General features: G+C 40.7%; 1 protein-coding gene across 2 annotated transcripts in view; it reads left to right on the forward strand.

Moving 5' to 3' along the window:
* The first annotated feature begins 406 nt into the window (after window positions 1–406).
* The window catches only part of LOC310984913 (uncharacterized protein), a 66,629-nt gene continuing 50,000 nt past the window's right edge, over window positions 407–17,035 (forward strand). Inside the window, exons 1-3 of one of the 2 annotated variants that reach the window (XM_083970288.1) lie at window positions 407–694; window positions 8,206–8,345; window positions 12,505–12,552. In XM_083970288.1, the coding sequence (XP_083826414.1) occupies window positions 637–694; window positions 8,206–8,345; window positions 12,505–12,552 (246 nt within the window). In that variant the 5' untranslated portion in view covers window positions 407–636. The remainder of the gene's footprint in view (window positions 695–8,205; window positions 8,346–12,504; window positions 12,553–17,035) is intronic. The other variant, XM_083970289.1, reaches the window with a different exon arrangement.

A 17,035-nucleotide genomic window follows, 5' to 3' on the forward strand; every position in this document is an offset into this window, starting at 1 on the left:
CAGCAGAAATATGTGTGTGTGTGTGTGTGTGTGTGGGGGGGGGGGCATTCCAAAATCTGTTAGTCATTTCCCAGCCGTGGGCACGCATCATGGTTTGTTGCAACACAGCGTTGTTTTGAGGAAAGTACTGTAGTCCCTTCGATGACACACAACTTCTTCAACCTAACAACATTCTGCCTGTGTCTGTGACCAAAATACTCTTCATCTGTGCTATCACTATAATATAATGGAATATAATTTCTCACCCACAATGTCTATTTTTAGTCTTGACGCAGAATACATGAGGCTAACTGGCAAGCTTCTCTTGTTTTTTTTTTGTTTTTTTTTCGCTCCTTCATTTGGCTTCCTGTTCTGACGTGCCCCAGAGTGCAGCTGTGATTGGCTGCTCACTTTCACAACTTCCTCACAAACAGAAACACAGAGCGATCAGCTGACAGTGAATACAGTGATAGGAAGTGCAGATACAAAGTTGTACAATTTCGGTTTTGACAGACTAATTTGTCTGTAAATGTTGGTATAACCCGTGCGAGCGAAGGCAGAGGAATGTGAACAGGAAGTGGAGGATACTGCTGGTATCTGGAAGCACTCAGCAGTGGGTGGAAAAAGTCGTCTCTCAGCCACAGCAGAGAGTGAAACATGAGCAGTGATTACCAACCACTGTCTTCAGCAGAATCATGCAGAAGTTTATTCATAGGTAAGTGTTGTCCTGGAGACTATTTGCTATTTCTACAGTGCTCTCCTTTTGGGATTGATTTGTTCATATATAAAAGAGAAGAAATCTTCTTTTTCTTATCTTGAAATGCCGGCGTTCTCTGGGCCACCCAGATGTTACTTCACACAGGGCCTGTGACTGCCAAATGTCTCTGACTTCCTTCGGGGAATAGAAAGTTAGTAGGACTGAAAACATTCTTACCTCAGAGTAGGACTTGAGAGTTGTTTACACATCCTACTGAGTCTCAGTGGGAGAAGGATTACTCCTGGGAGGGAGAGGGTCGCCGCTGTTTCATGACATTCTCAGCTGCAAACTACAAATTCTGATGATGTATTGAAGATTTCAGACAGTTATGGTTTTAAATGTTAGTGTTCAAGTCATCCTGTTATAAAACAACTTACACATAACACACTCCAGTTGGGTAAAAAAAGTTTGTAAAGTAAATATAACCCTTGCAGCAAGCAGACAAAAACAGTCTTTTTCTAAATGTAGGTGCTTTGTTTTGATTTTGATTTTATTAAAAAAATACAATAAACAGTAACAGTAATTGTCACATGTACAAAAGTTCATTAAGGTCCAAAGGAGGCGTGTCCTTGAATTGTGTCAATGCCTGGTTTTCAAATCAAATCAAAATCACTTTATTTTTCTGTTAGGAACTGCATTGCAAAGAGTGTCGATGCAGGTGTGGACACACAACACAATAACAACAGCACATCACATGACAACAGCAACATTAACACGCATATTTAGCTGCAGACATGGCAACATAAACACGGATATTTACACACATTTACACAACCGACAGTTAAAAACAAGTTATAAGTGAATCTGTGTCTGTGTGTGTGGTGTCTGTTGCAGACTGTATCCCTTTTCTCCTGACTCGTGTACTGTAGATGTTAAGTGATTTTTTTTTCCCAGGCCACGATTTTATTGCTGATTTAGATTATTTAGTTTAGACTGTTACGGTGGGAGATGCTGACTGAACCAAACTAAGCTATTATGTTGAATGTGAGGATGGATTCAATGAAGCATTTGTAGAAAGCAACAAGAATTGATTGATGAACCTTAAGTTGGCAAAGTTTACCGAGGAAAAAGAGGTGTTGTTGGCATTTGGAGAAAAGGTATTTGCTGCTGAGTTAAAATGTGAGTTTGTGATCAATTATTGTACTGAGATATTTGTATGATTTGACCTTTTCTATTGTTTCACTGACAGAGTGTGTGGATGTGGTGCAGTGTCCATGGCGAAAATCAATGACCATTTATTTTTATACCTGCGCTGGTCCCTAATACAATTGCACCTGCAAATACTCAAATTTAGCCATTTAATAAACTCTTAGCATATTATATCTAACTTTTATCTTGTAATTGTGTTTATAATAAGTAAAAATGCACATATAGTACATAGAATTTAAAACAGCAGGTACCTTCACTCAGCCCTAATATTGCTCTATAATATCTGTAACAGTGCAGGGCAGTGATGTTGCAGACCCTCTGTGGCCTGTCAAGCATCTCTCCATGGAGATCACGGTCTTGTTTTCCAGTGCCGCTCTCAGTGACACTTCTTGTTAAAGGGGCACTCCACTGATTTTACCCATCGAGTTCAGTTTACTTGTCACAGAGAGCACTCCTCTGGCTGTGATAACACTAAGTCTGTATGATATCTTCAGTGGCTCTGGAGGGCCATCTGAAAAGGTCTGAAAAATAAGCCCGGCGACATCGTGATGATGTAATTTTTGAGTTATATCAAGGGAAATGAACAGATCTAGTGTACTTGGGGCTTTACACATACTTGGGCCGAACAGTCAGATTATCTCAGCCTGTGCTGGTATGATTTTGACATTTGATTTCAAGACCACTGACTGCATGTAGGTAAAAAAAAAAATTGATGGACTCCTCTTTAACTAATGTGTTCCCACAGCTGGGTAAATATCAGTTATCTGTTCCCAGGTTGTGGGGAAATGCATCGTAATATGAACATGTCTCTCAAACATTATAGTGATTTTAAGTAGGTAATTGATCATTTGAATCCAGCCCGTGGAAGTAAATGAATTATCTGATGTAATATTTGAGCTATCACAGTTTAAACCATGCCTATTTTACTGCAATCAACATTAACACACCCTTTTAAGTCTTGGTCACAACAACAACTGATGGTTTTTTTCTTTGTCAAATTCAGTAACCTGAGGAGTTCGGGACAAAGTGTATGCCTGTATTCTGTATTATTAGACACTTCATAAATGTGGGGCCAGGCAGAAATTCCTGTCCTTTATTTGTTTTTCCCTTGTTTCGTCTGTTAAAAGATCAGGAGAATGTTGTGGATAATCAGAGACTTATTTTTAGGCTTTGAGAGAGTTTTGGTTGAAGTAAAAAGTGCAGCTCAGTGCCGGGCAGATGTCTCTAACATTCACTCCTATCACTTCTCATCATCTCATTTCGTGACTTGGTGCACGCAGCAAAATAAAAGGTGAATTATAGAGCACAACACTAATCCCTGCTTCCATCTAGAGGTGCTCTAGGCCTGTGCTTGGAAGTGTTGACGGCCGTGGTGTTAGCTTACCAGTCCCCCAACCCCCACCCAACCCCACCCCCCATTGTAGCCAGATGGCTGTCACACAGGCGGTTCCTCGCCCAGACCATGCTGATTTCCCATCATTCTTTTGTTAATGAGGTCGTTAGCAATGCAACAGACAATTAAATTATCCCAATCTGGCATTTTCCCTCATTGGTATACTGTATGATATACTGTACAGGGTTTCAAACTCATCAAATGACATCACTTAGTTTGACTGCTTTTGTTGAGGTGATGGTTGATGTGATGATAAAAGGGTAGACCTTTGTCATTGTGTTCCTTATTATCCACGGCAGTAGAACTGCACAGCAGAGAAAGTGAAAGCCATTTTCAGACAGTCAAGTAGTATAAACAGAGTTCTTGACAGAGTTGGTGTTGGTATTATCCTCTGTGATAGCAGGAGATCAGTGTCTACAACTGACAAACTTTGTTTTAGTACATCGTCACCCTGTATGGAAACAACACAGCCTGGAGCTGCTGCTGCACACAGGAAGTTTTGTTAGCTGTTAAATCGTGTAGAGAGGGTGACTTCAGCCAGTTAGTCGAGTGCTCACCTTCATGTGAAACGCTGCCGAACACTGACACCGCTGACAGTTAATTATGGGAGTCACAGATCATGCAGACTTGTCAGCTTGGCTACGATTGACATGCGGCATGTTTACATCTCTGTTGTAATGTTGTTTTCTAGTTATTTTCACAGCAGCGCTGCAGCCGTTATTTAGCTCCAGAAGTGCCTTGGGGCTTGCCATAATGACCGTAAAAGCAGTACAGATTCGGAGGAATGAAATGTTAAAAATGACTTGTGGGTATAATTGGTGAAGCTGCCATCACAGTAACTTTGGAAATATTTTCGGTCAGGCTGTTGAAACACACAGACAGGCTGTTAGCTAGACTGTCATAGTCTATAGGTATGTCTCTGCATGGCTTCATTATTTTCCTCAAACTCCTCCACACATACAAAGTTATTTTGACAATGAGTGAAAACCAACTAAATCTGATATATTGTTAGACAGGCAGACGGAAAAGGAAGCAAACATAGAAATTTTGACACCCAGTAGAATTAGGAGAGTGCCTCACTCTTGAATGATTTCCATTTCTAGGCCAGGTGGTTTGTGTCAGTAACGGGGTGGTAAAGCAAATGGCAGACCAGACAGCACACATTTATCTCCAAATTCCTGATTTTTAACTTTGCTAAAATGAGTGCTGAGAAAAAAGTTCATCTGGTTTCTCTACTTTACAGCTTGTCTCAGAGATATTAATGCAAGCAGAGATATATGCGTGGTCAGTAATAAAATCCGCTTACACAGATTCTGATGGGTTACATTAAAAACCCAACCTCTGATTAAAAGGGTTTTCAGCTGAAGATAGATTTTCACCTGAAGCAATGCGTTTTAAGGAGAGCCCCCAAAGAGACAGGAGCTTCTGAGGCAGCAGTTTACTCCCCATTCAGACAAGTGCACGCATGACAGCTAGTCTTTGCTGTGTTTTTATGGGATGAAACCAACAGAATCTGGCTCCCAGCTACTGTCCACTGTTTAGCGTCAAAGCTCTTGTTTGGGAATCATCACTGTTGAGGATATTGGTGAAGTTTCTGCTGATAACAGCACAATAGAACACATCAGATGAATCTTGTGGCTACCCCAAACTTTTGCCTAGTTTCAGACACATGATGTGTTCCACTGCTGCTTACCTTGTATGTCCACTCTTACTCAAACCGGGACGGATCATTTTATTGCTTGACCAACCTCGGTTCAAAACAGCTGTTGCAAGTTGTGATGCTTCCATCACAATGGCCTGGTTCCAATCTGGCCCTCTATACCTCCCACTCTGTGATGGATAGTTACTCTCTGTGGAGTCACACTCGCGGCTGTGGAGGGTCTCTTAATTAAGGGGGAGGGTATAAATACACCAACAAGCTTTGGGGTGTCGTTACCTTTCTCCTACAGAAACAGGAAATTTATTGTCACCTAAAATATTTCGGAAATTGTATTGTAATTTCATAAATATTAATTTAAATGATGACTTTTCTTTGGCACAATGGTTTGTTTGTTTGTTTGTAATTACAGCACTAAAGATTAGGGTGGGTTTGATGTGAGGCAACATCTTACTTACAGTAGCCTACATATGTAGATATTTCATCCATCCTGGGATCAAAGCAGTGCTGCACTATTCTTGCCATTTGTAAACCTACATCGATGCAGACTCAGTGTTGGAGCACTTTATAACCCATCCCCTCTTAAGGGTAATTGGTTTGGAATGACACTTAATGTGGCGGACCCTCAATGCGAACGTGCAAAGTGAGAGTGGGTGGGAGGAGGGAGGAGTGTGTCGGGGCCAGATTGGAATTTGGCCAATGTGCTGTCATTAACAATTAACAACTCCAGATCCTTCTTTTCACCCTCCTGCTAAAATGCAGACTTACACCAGGTTAGGCTTAACAAGTTTTACAAAGTGCTGTTTTGATTGTATGAACTAATTAGAGAGAAATATCAAAATATCCAATTAAAAAATGGTGGAAAATGTAGAAATCAAGTGAGTGTAGCCCTACTATCTTCGTCAGTGTGTCACACTGATGATAGCAAGAAAAGTACTGTCAATCCTTAGGGATATGGCACCCTGAAAAGTCTGAGCGGATTTTGTGAAAATGCGCAAAAAGCAAATGCGAATTTATGACCGTTTCCATTCATTAGTGTTTTGCGATTAGGAGGAGTGTGCCGTGAGATTACGTCATAAGAGAGCGCGAATGTATCCAACAGTTGACACTCAGCTGACAGCTGACACTCAGCTGACACTCAACATCCTGGACAATTTACGTACTTTCCGGACTATAGACGCACCTGTATAAGCCGCACCAGCTAAATTTTAGAAGAAAATACTGTACATATAGGCCGCACTTGAATATAAGCCGCAGATTTTCATGTTGTAACATGAGATATTTACACAGAAAGACAGTCGGGAACTGTGCAAGTCCGCTCGCTTTTCCGCTGTTTTAGTTATGCTCCTCTCGCCCATGTGCGTCTGTTGACAACAAAGCCGGCGAAAAATCAATAAATGGAGCGGTGGATAACGTTAGGCTACATAACATATACGACGTTACGGCGTGTGTTTGTGTAGTCTTAACCGTCATAAACAAAACATTACGGGTTACGGAGCGCATTTGTGTTGCGGTGTGCAGAGACGAGAGCTGGGAGACCGGGGCGTCGTTCTCCATTTGTTTGAACGTCGCTGGGTGAAGTCCAGCAGCACTTCACCCACAAACATAATCTGTTTCCATAACAAAAAGTCGCATTTTCATTTAATCGATACGCTGACAAATCCACCCCCCCAAAGCGTAAAAACTTTCATGCGCATTTACTGCCTTTTTTCGAATTTCTGGCGTTTCCATTCAAGTATTTATTTGCAATTTTTGAAAATGCGAATAAAAAAAGGTGGATGGAAACGCAATTACTGTTAGGGTGCACTCACACTAGGGCCAGTTGTTCCGTACTGTGCTGAAGCACGAATGCCCCCGTCCCCTGTCAACCGCTGGCCTGCACTCACATTAGCCTAACCTAACACGATGAATGTGCATGTAACTGCAGAAAGAATGGCGCCTTTAAACGGTTATCGTGAAGTTTACTTAAAGGTGTTCAGAAATGGCCGTTTGTCAGTAGTAGTAGTATTAGGAGTAAGGAGTAAGGAAAACGAATTTGATTGGTCGTTATCGAGCAGGCGGGATATTCAATGTTTGGGGCGGGACCAAGCTTGGTGTGTGCGAGTGTGTTCAAGAGTGTCTGCTAACTTAGCTAACTGTTAGCTAGTAGATTTGCTACGTTATGGCTTGCTAACTTTGCTAGCTAGGCTAAGTGATGGACCGAGGAGAGTTTGTGTCGGTGGTGGTGGACGAGTCTCCTCGTTTTTCTGAGACGTTTGATGGCTGACGGATCCTGATATTATTGGCTGATGAATCGTGACCAACATGACGCATAATTCGTGCGCCTGCATTATCCAATGCGAAAAAAACAACTCCACGGCTCCTCCAACACCTCGCGGTATACAACTCTGCAGTTTCTCTCAGCGCAACAAAGCATTTTAGCATCATTAAATCTATTGTTTTGGTTTTTCACAACTTCCAAATCCACTAACCCCAATGTTTGCTCCACCAAATGTCAAACAGACAAAGTTTGTGAGTAGCCAATGACTGCAGTGATGAATTCAGCTGCAGTAGAGATGCTTCCCAGGAGTTGGTGTGTATCAAAACAGAGTAAAGGCGTGAGTGGATGTTGGACATTTAACAGGTAGCCAACAGAATGCCAACATTGGAAGTAGTGCCAACAGGCAACAGTTTGGTAACATAATTACCCTAACAACTTTATTTGTTGAAAATCAGCTTGCTGATCTCAGCATCTCCGTCTTGTTGTTTATTTGCTATTCTTAAAATTCCTAAAAAAAGTCCGTAGATGGAAACAAACACGATTCGAATTTCTTTTAATGCGCATTTCCCAGTAATTCGAATCACTTTGGATGGAAACATGGCTAATGACACACAACACTGACTTGGCAGGGTCAGCAACAAACATATCAAATAATGCACATGATCCAGGAAGGCAATGATAATAACTAAATAGATTGCTGAATCTTATTTCTCATTATCGGCCTCACATCTGCACCGTTGTGTTTATTGTCTTGTCAAAAAAGTCAACCTGTTACAATTACATTTAAAGCACAGATTCACTTTGCCACTCTCCCTCTGGGAAGAAAATAAAAGTGTAATGCTCATGGGAGCTCTACAGTTTTGAATGCTGCAATACCAAATGAGTTGTAGAGTAAGTAGGAATATTTGCAAAGGTCTTTTACCAAAGAAAATACAATGACACAATGAGCATGTGATGTAAAGCCAGTGCTAAAGTGTTCATAACCTCTATCTTCTCCTCTTCTTCTGCAGAGACACCAGAGTGCTTTATATGCAGGGATGTTGAACTTAAAGCCAGTGACCCACTGAGGAATTTCTGCGACTGCAAGAATTTACTTGCCCATCACGTGTGTCTATCCACATGGATCCAGAGGGTAAGAGAGACTTTCCATGTAGGGAACCTTGATATTTTGAATTTGTATCTCTCTCCTTATATATACAGTATATATATTTTAACTCATCAGCCATTTGTCAAAATGTGAGAGGGGGGAAATGTCTGGGTTGGATTTCTAATGGTGAACAAATGTGTTTGCCATGTGATCATTCCTTATTGAGACAAAACAATGCTGTTTGCTTCAAGTTAATGAGCTACCTTTCAAATGGCAATACCAATTAGTCTTAATGAGGGTTGCTAGCAATGATAAGACGTCATCGTTACACAGTTGGAACACAGGGGCTGAAACAGTGAGAGGTGCGTCATAATGAACTGGCAAAAATCCAGAGAGATATCATGCACCTGACACATGTCAACCTGCAGCAAACTGACTCTTTAACGTCCGTATTGCTCCTTGAACCAGGGGTTGTGTTGACGCAGCGGCCACCGGTGTCAAAAGATCACTAATAGATTTATCTCATCACATGAAATGTTTGTTTCAGTGGGTGGCATGGATTTCTGTCTGTGCAATCTTGGCGCTTATTGCAGCTCATGCTAATTACGCTTCCATCATTAATTCCCAGCAACTGCTGCTGCTGTTGCCATGATAGTAAAATTGTATAATCATTTCTGTATACCCAAGTATTTTCCCCAGAAATAAAAAGTGAAAGCCCAAAGTAACAGAAGAGGTGGTAGAGGCTCTTATGGAAATGGAAATCATACCACCAACAATTAAAAATCTCAGCTGCATCCAGTCACATTACAAAATCTCTCCATATTGACAGATGATACATGAATGCACTTTTCTGTTTTACATAATGTAATTACTACTCAGCTACTTTAAAGGCTATCATACTAGTCACATTATGTTACTAAAAGCAATGCCTGAAGCACTAAATGTCCTATCATACATATACTAAGGGTTAAAGCTGCACTAATTGTTTCTTTTAATAGATAATTTATCTTAACAACTGAGTAAAGTATAAAGAGTCAATTGTCTCCAATAATTATCCCTGACCTCTGAGTGAACATCACTAATCTAATTAAATTGCAAAGCCTTTTTACCTCATAACTTTACTGTTCTCTTAACAGCTAAAATACTGGACTTGTCAGGTGACTAGAAACTTGACCTTGTGTCATATCATATAAAAGTCTTTAGCTTGTTTTGTGTTTCCCCCACGTAACCAAGGAAAGAAAATACATGATTGCATTTATGTTGTTATAGTTAACCAGCTGAAGGCAAAACATACATACAGAGGTTGGTTTGCTTAATGTGATGTGATGGGAAAGTCCTTGTCAGCCTGAGAAACCAGTTGTGTAATGTATTTTGTCTTTAAATGAGCTTGAAAGAAATTATCTCACACAAAAGCCAGTGTTTCAAACTGGCAAACACTGAATGTTCTTATGTCAATGTGCATTTGCCAGACATTGAGAATCCAACAAAGAGACAGTGATATTGCATTGTGGGAAATGTAGGCTCTAGTAGTAGGGATTTCAAAACAGGATATCTCAGAATCTGCTGCTGTATTTAATCACTGGAGTACTGTTTTGACCAAGGAGCCAAAGAAAGGAAGAACTGAAATTTGTTTCAGTCTTTTGTACTATTCTATAATGTTCACTTCTGGTTCTTCAGAACGCCTCCTTCCAAATGAAGTAAACACCGGAATATATAGCAGTTGTATGGTGCCACAATATACTGTACAGAAAATATATATGTTATTCATTTATATAATTAATTTCATACAGTCACTGTATATTAATTCAAGATAAATACGTGTCTGTTGTTGAAACCTTTGTTGTCGTGCCATCCACTCCTGTGAACTTGGATACTCCACAAGTGGTAGACAACATGCTACAGCAGACCTTTCATCTGTACCACCCAGATGTCAGAGTGAAGAGCCACTTCCATTAAGTGTGTGTCTTCCCACTATACAATTATATACAGACACACACACTCATGAAGCAGGCACATGGACACACACACATACGCACAGTGAACCTCGGCCTCTGCTGTGAGTGTGCGCTGCTGCTGCTACAAGACTACTCTAGTTTTTGTGTGCAAGAAGAGCAGATAGAGGGAAAGAGAGTGGGAGAGAGACAGCGTGCGACCTTTTAGAGTGCTCAGGGTAGGGAGCCCCTTTCCCTTTTACGGAACAGAAATCAGCAATTGACCTGTCACTTTTGCTCTGATAGCCATCTCTGGAAAGCAGGTCATGCACATATGTCTAAAGTGCCTCTTAACCGCATTTTATGAAGCCAGAAAATGTAATCCAATAATGATTTGACTTGCGAGAGAGAGCCAGCCAGCTGGGAGTGATAGCATGCACTGTTACCACCAATAAAAGCAGCTTGAACAAAAAAGGGCAAATTCCAAGTCCTTATTTAATTTCAGCCACAACAGTGTGACACAGATGTTGTCACTAAACAACAGACTGAATTCAAACACAGCAAAATAGTACTGGCATTAATTTCCATAACTGTTGATACTTACAGTACTTCAGTGTGTTTATAGCAGAGGATTATCTGAATGATCATCATCATCTGCACTGAGGCAAACCATACGCTATCTGTTTTTAGACCGCCTCATTTAGACCCCCCCTCTTTCCCATCCCTCCCCATTCAGGTTCCCAAAGACAAATAGCATGGCACAAAACTAATTAGTAACCAGGAACTAGTTAGGAGATGCCCTTTGAAAAACATGTCCTGAGGCAGGATTTAAATATAGGGACAGAGTCAGTGACTGAGTGTGCCTAGGAGATCCCGGCCTCCAGGCGCGGCAGCACTTTGACCCCTGACCCTCATTATAGGGAGTGCATTCCTAGAGGGGTGAAACCCCTCACAGCACAAAGTACAAGGGCATGGGAGGACTGTATGGTTTGCACCGCACCAGCTGAGTGTGGCCTGGTGTGTCTCACTGCCCAGCCCAACTACAGGCTTGAGAAAATACAGAACAAGGACACAGGCTTTTGGAAAGTAATGGTATACAGTTGCTAACCCAGCAGATAAATACAAATTTTCATTTTTATACATCTGGTTTCACTCTATTGAAGTAAAAGGGAGTGGTATTCTGGAAAAAATGCCCTTCATGATTTGTAATCCCATCCATCTGAAATGGAAACCACTGTAGTTACAGCAAGAAAAAGAAGTGAGAAGAGGAGCAGTGAAAATGCTAACAACTTGCTAACTGAACATATCACTGAGAGTAGAGAGCAAAGTATCGAACCAGGCCTGAACAGATGAAGAAGATAATGAGAGAATTAGTTTATGTTTCTCTTGTGATATATACTGTAGGTATGTGTGTTTGTGTGTGTGTGTTTATGTTAGCAAGCATGCCCTTGACTATATATGCTTGCCTATATATCCCCTTAATTGCACACGTACACACACCCACACACTTACCCTGTCTCCCTCTCATGGGTTGATAACTCTCATCATTGCAAACAGACTTGGTTTACATTCATTAGTTCAACACTCACAGCAATCAGGCCACAGTGCCAGGGGCAATGGTCCTCTTTATAAAATCACATTGCCTAATAGCAGTGTTCTATAATTATATGCCATTAACATCGATCAAAATGTGCTCCTACATGCCATGCATATTAGCAGTGGATTTGGCACTTAGTGTTTGTACAAATGCTTTTCTTGTTCTTCAGTTAGTTAGCACCAGCTTGAAGATTATTGCCAGCATCTTATTTTTGTTTCTTGTGCTGCACTGTCATGTGAAGTGGTACAGTAGGGTAAGTGTATGTATTACAACAACATGTGTGTTTACTGATCTACAGAGGCCTTGTGGTGCAAAACATAACAACACAATACCTATAGAGAAAATACAACAATGTGAAATGTTGTTGTCTGTTTGGTTGTGCATTGTGTGTTTTATTGCGTTTAGGAAATTCTTTTTTGCATTGCTCATTTTTCAACTGTCTGTTGTCTATTGTTGTCATGTTTTGCACCACTGTTTGTTTTACATGTTGGTGTCACTGTAATTGAATTAACATTTTTTTTGTATAATGCACCTTTTATATTAAAAATAAAATAGCATTTTCCTAACAAACATAATTAGTTTATTGATCAAAACACAAACTCATAGTTATCATAGTGCACTAAGTTCAGCTATACATCTGTTGTTTTGATCATTCACTGTCACTAAATTACTTAAAAATATAATTTACTTACAGGGATGTGGGAGTGAAGACAGACTGAGATGCATCATCTGCAAAGCCAGGGTAAGTGTACTGATGTGTATTTTAATAGGGAGGTATTATCAGAATTCAATGAGATATTTGATGATGTCTCATTCTTTTAATCTTACTGTGTGAAATGTAGGTAGCAAGCATTTAAACAAACACCGTTTAAGTCATTAAACAGTGGCTGCATCTCACAAAGCAGATTTAAACAGAGCAGATCCATAATACTAATGAGCAATCAGGTCTTTGTTTTGCTCTGTGATTTAGCTGATTTGCCAGCAGTTGTGTTGCTTATGAGCTGTAAGCTGCCTTTTATTCCTTATTATTGCAGCAGAACACTCACTGTGGAGAAGGAGGGAGAAACATTACAATATTTGGCAAAGGATACAAGCCATGTAATGACAAAATCTGTATTCATTTCATGAGCAGAAATTAATCACGCTTTCCTTTGGTACATTCCTAATGCAAATTTTCCGTCAACACATTGTGTCTGGTGTTTGTGAGTTTATTTGTATGAAGTGGTGGAGCTGATGTGTCATCACAGATGGGGTTGCATGCTGGATAAGGTGGCCACATTACTAACCATCTCAGATTAGGAAGTATAGTGTTGATGTGTTGTATGTATTCATGCTTGCGCCGTGGGTCAAAGCATCACAAGCTGTCTACGCAGTGTTTTATTCATTGTTTGCGCTACAGCGATCAGTTGAAAATGTGATCTTTGCGCTTTGCTTTTGTGTGTATGTATGGTGGGTTTCCACTCTGTGGAAGAAAATGTCACAGTAACTCTGACAACGACCTTTCAGTATTTTAAGATATTTTAAACATGAAATCATGCACGCGCACACACACACACACACACACACACACACACACACACACACACACACACACACACACAGACACGTACCTATATTCACACACTAATGGAAGTCAGTGAAACATTTAGTGTGAGTGATGTATCTGACTGTTGTTATTCATCCAGGAACATGTGTTTGTCTACTTTTAGGGTCAAAGAACAATTGTTCTTGAGTGTGATGATGTTTTTTATTTATAGAGTAGGCTATACCATGTCTTTACATTATATACAACTGGACTTTGTTACGAAGGGGGTGATGATGTTGATGATGTTGTCCAAGGGCAGAAGTCAAACTGAACTTTGAATTCTTTTGTACAGGGAAATATAATCAACAACACTTGTACATATAATTTCATTTTTGTAACGTGGGATTTGGACATATTTGTAGTAACACCGTTTGAGATTGGGGTGGGGGTTCTCCCTAGCAGCAGCTAACTGACATTTGAGAGTCATGGTTGCTAGGAGACATGCTTTTGTGGCGTTGTAATGATACATCCTCTGACGGTTGATACAATCACACATAGCATCGGTTATCAGTCATTAAATAGGAATTGGGGGACACATCATGCTGTTTACTCCATGCTCTGCTCAGGACGTGGTTGGTATTTAGCCAGGCTTATTAGCTTACTAGCTTTCACTTTCCAACAAGTCCAGCTAGTCCAGCTGCCTTGCCAGGCTGGTTAGCTTCTTTTATTAGCTCTCACATGCTCAGTTTTGTGTTGGTCTTGCATTACTCAAAGGGAGGGTTTAACTAGCATGAGTTGTTGCAACAAATTCACATCCTCCCGGGATCTCTAAATGTGGATGTTGCATAAGAAATTGAAAACACACATATCTCCTTTTTATGCAATTTTGCATGAGAAAAGCAAACTTTATTCCGTCTATCTTTAGCTCTCTTGTCGTTTATATTGTCGATTCATCTTGCAAGTTTTTTGAGTGTCAACCTGATATTTTGATTCAGTCACTCAGCCAACAGTCAGCCAATCACAGGAGAGGCCCAGAGCATCCTTTCCTGCTGATTGGCTCACTGTTCAGTTGTTACTAGAGCACTGGAATAAGAGAGTAACGACACGCATTGGTCCAATGGAAGCGCCTCCTGATGGCGGAATATGGGTATTGCAAAAGTGCCCAAGAACTGACATCTCTGCATTGTTGGTGAATGAGCAAGTGCGGTGTTTTCAATAATTTAAGGACATTTCTAGATTACCCACGTTAATAGCATCATTGAGGACCCCTTACGGATAAACCTTAACACATAGGCGAGAAAAAAAAGAAAAACAGTTTTCTACATGAATGTTTCAATCTACATTTTATAATAAACAAATTATAAGTGTAATTTGATATGACCAAGACACCTAAAAACAAAAACACAGCAGTTTTCATCAATTTACAAGCAAGTGGGCAACACACATACATTGGAGTGAATGAGTTTTCTGGGCACTTTTGCAATACCCATATCCTGCCACTCGGGGCGCATAACCCTTACCATGGGAGTCAATGTAAGTGTCGTTACTCTCTTATTCCAGTGCTCTAGTTGTTACTAGAGCTCCAGAGAGAAGACTGAGAGAGGAGAACAAGATGCTTTGTGGTGCTTACAACTACAACTATATCTTCTTACATATCATAACTTAAAGCAATACTTACCTTTCTGGAACTTTTGCACATTTCTTTGTCTAAGTTAAAATGCTATTAATAATCTGATGATACATTAAAATGTAAGAGAAACCCAACAGGGTTAAAAACTCATCATTTTTTCATTCTCATATAATTCTGAGAAAAGTCTGACCAATAATATTATTCGGTCCGATTAATAAGATTTGAAGAGCGACCGAACCTACTTAATATGTAATCACTTTGCGCACCCCTCTCCTCCTCTCCCCCCTCCCGACCAGGAAGAACGCTTATTGACAGAGCAGTAGCAGGACACAGAGAGCAGAGGAGACTAGAGTCACAACACACAAGAAAGAAGGTTTTTGGAAATAAATAGTTTTTTTAAAAGACCAATTACTGCAGCCGCAGCTGGTCGTGGAGTTTCATGTCTGATATTGTAACGTTGATAGTGAGCAGCCCCCAGTGATACGTAAACACAGGAAGTCACATGTGTCTATAAAGCATCCAGTGCTAACGGCTAGGCTACTGTTAGCTCTGTGAGTTCTCAGCGGTCCGGACCCGGTTGAACTCCGGCCCGGCGCGGCTCGACTCGGCTCGGTCTGGATTTATTTTCGGCCTGAACCAGCGCATCAGGTGGCGCTGGTCCGGCCGCCAGCCCGGCTCGTTGAGAACTGTAATCTGTAACAATCACTTCCCCTGTGTCTCCAGTAGCAGTAGGCTAACAACAGTTTATTATAAAACTCATCAGTCATCATCACTGAGTCCGTTTATACGGTTTAAAACTCCAGTGTTGTGTTTGTTTGTGTTGTTCCCGTTTCACTCGCGTTCCTGTTCTGTTTACCGTTGCCATGCCAACGCATGCAGCGGGGAGGGAGGGGGCTCGTGGAGATGCGGCAGGAGCGAGAGGTGGGTGGGACTTGTGAGGGAGGTGGAGCTGTTGATTTTCAAATGTTTGTGCTGTGCTGAGTGAAATGCCAGATCGGTAAGTATTGCTTTAAGAGAAAGCACTGGGAAAGTGTCAAATGTGGGAAATTTAGTCATACATTATCACAATGCATTGAATCTAAGATAATCTTGAATGATGTAGTTAACAGATTTCCCCTTATTTTCAAAATGAGGTCCCCTCGATGTTTCAAGAAAGTCTTTGGAAACACAACCAAAAACGTCATGCTGACCTGCAGACTCTCCCTGGACTGTGATAATATAAGTCAGTGTTGTTTAAATGGAAGCCATTTTCAATTTTTTCTGTTTCCCTGCCAGTATATTTGGCTGCAGGCAAACACGTTTTAGGTGTTACACCCTCCCTGCTCTTCTCTCACCTACGAGGGGACATTTCTTGTACTTTTGCACCATCTCCAACTGACTGTTGCACTTGTCTCCGTCTATTATACCGATGGCATCGTCATCAATTATTAATGGAAAGCAGTAAATGTCTGAGAGACATCCCACTGTGAGACCAAACAGCCACGAACAGGGGTTAGTGGCAGGACTGGTGATTGCTGCAAGTGGCAGCTGTGCCATTTAGAGAATGATTGTTGGGAAGCTTCTACTGTATTGATATGAACTCTGCTACAGTAAGTTAATGCATCATTATAATAACATTTTAATGTCTGCAGTGGCATGGCCATTTAATATTGGTCCACAGAGAGATGTATGTAGATCAGGAATGACTGTAATGATGGTAGTGATAATCATTTGGTCCTGCTCTACTATCACTCTGTAATGCATTACTGCAATCACTGCTGGTTAACATTAAGAGGCTTTAGCCATTAAGACTTTGAGCAAGCAGTGCTCAACATATCGTCTCCAGTTCAATGTTCATTTCATTTCTAACCTTTTTTGTTGTTGTTATTGTTGTTGTTGTTGATGATGCTGCCTTTTTCCTGCATGTTGTTTTCCTTTTTGCAACGGGGTCTCAAATGTGGGCCATTTGTATGAGTTATGCTAATTTGTTGGGGCAATGAATGCATTAATTTCATTAGCACATGGCCTCAAAGCAATAATTACCAGAGTAGGTGTGTCACAAGCAATCATGTTAAAATTTGCCAGTTAATT

The sequence above is a fragment of the Trachurus trachurus genome (assembly GCF_905171665.1).
Source record: "Trachurus trachurus genome assembly, chromosome: 4".
In the NCBI taxonomy this organism is placed as follows: Eukaryota; Metazoa; Chordata; class Actinopteri; order Carangiformes; family Carangidae; genus Trachurus; species Trachurus trachurus.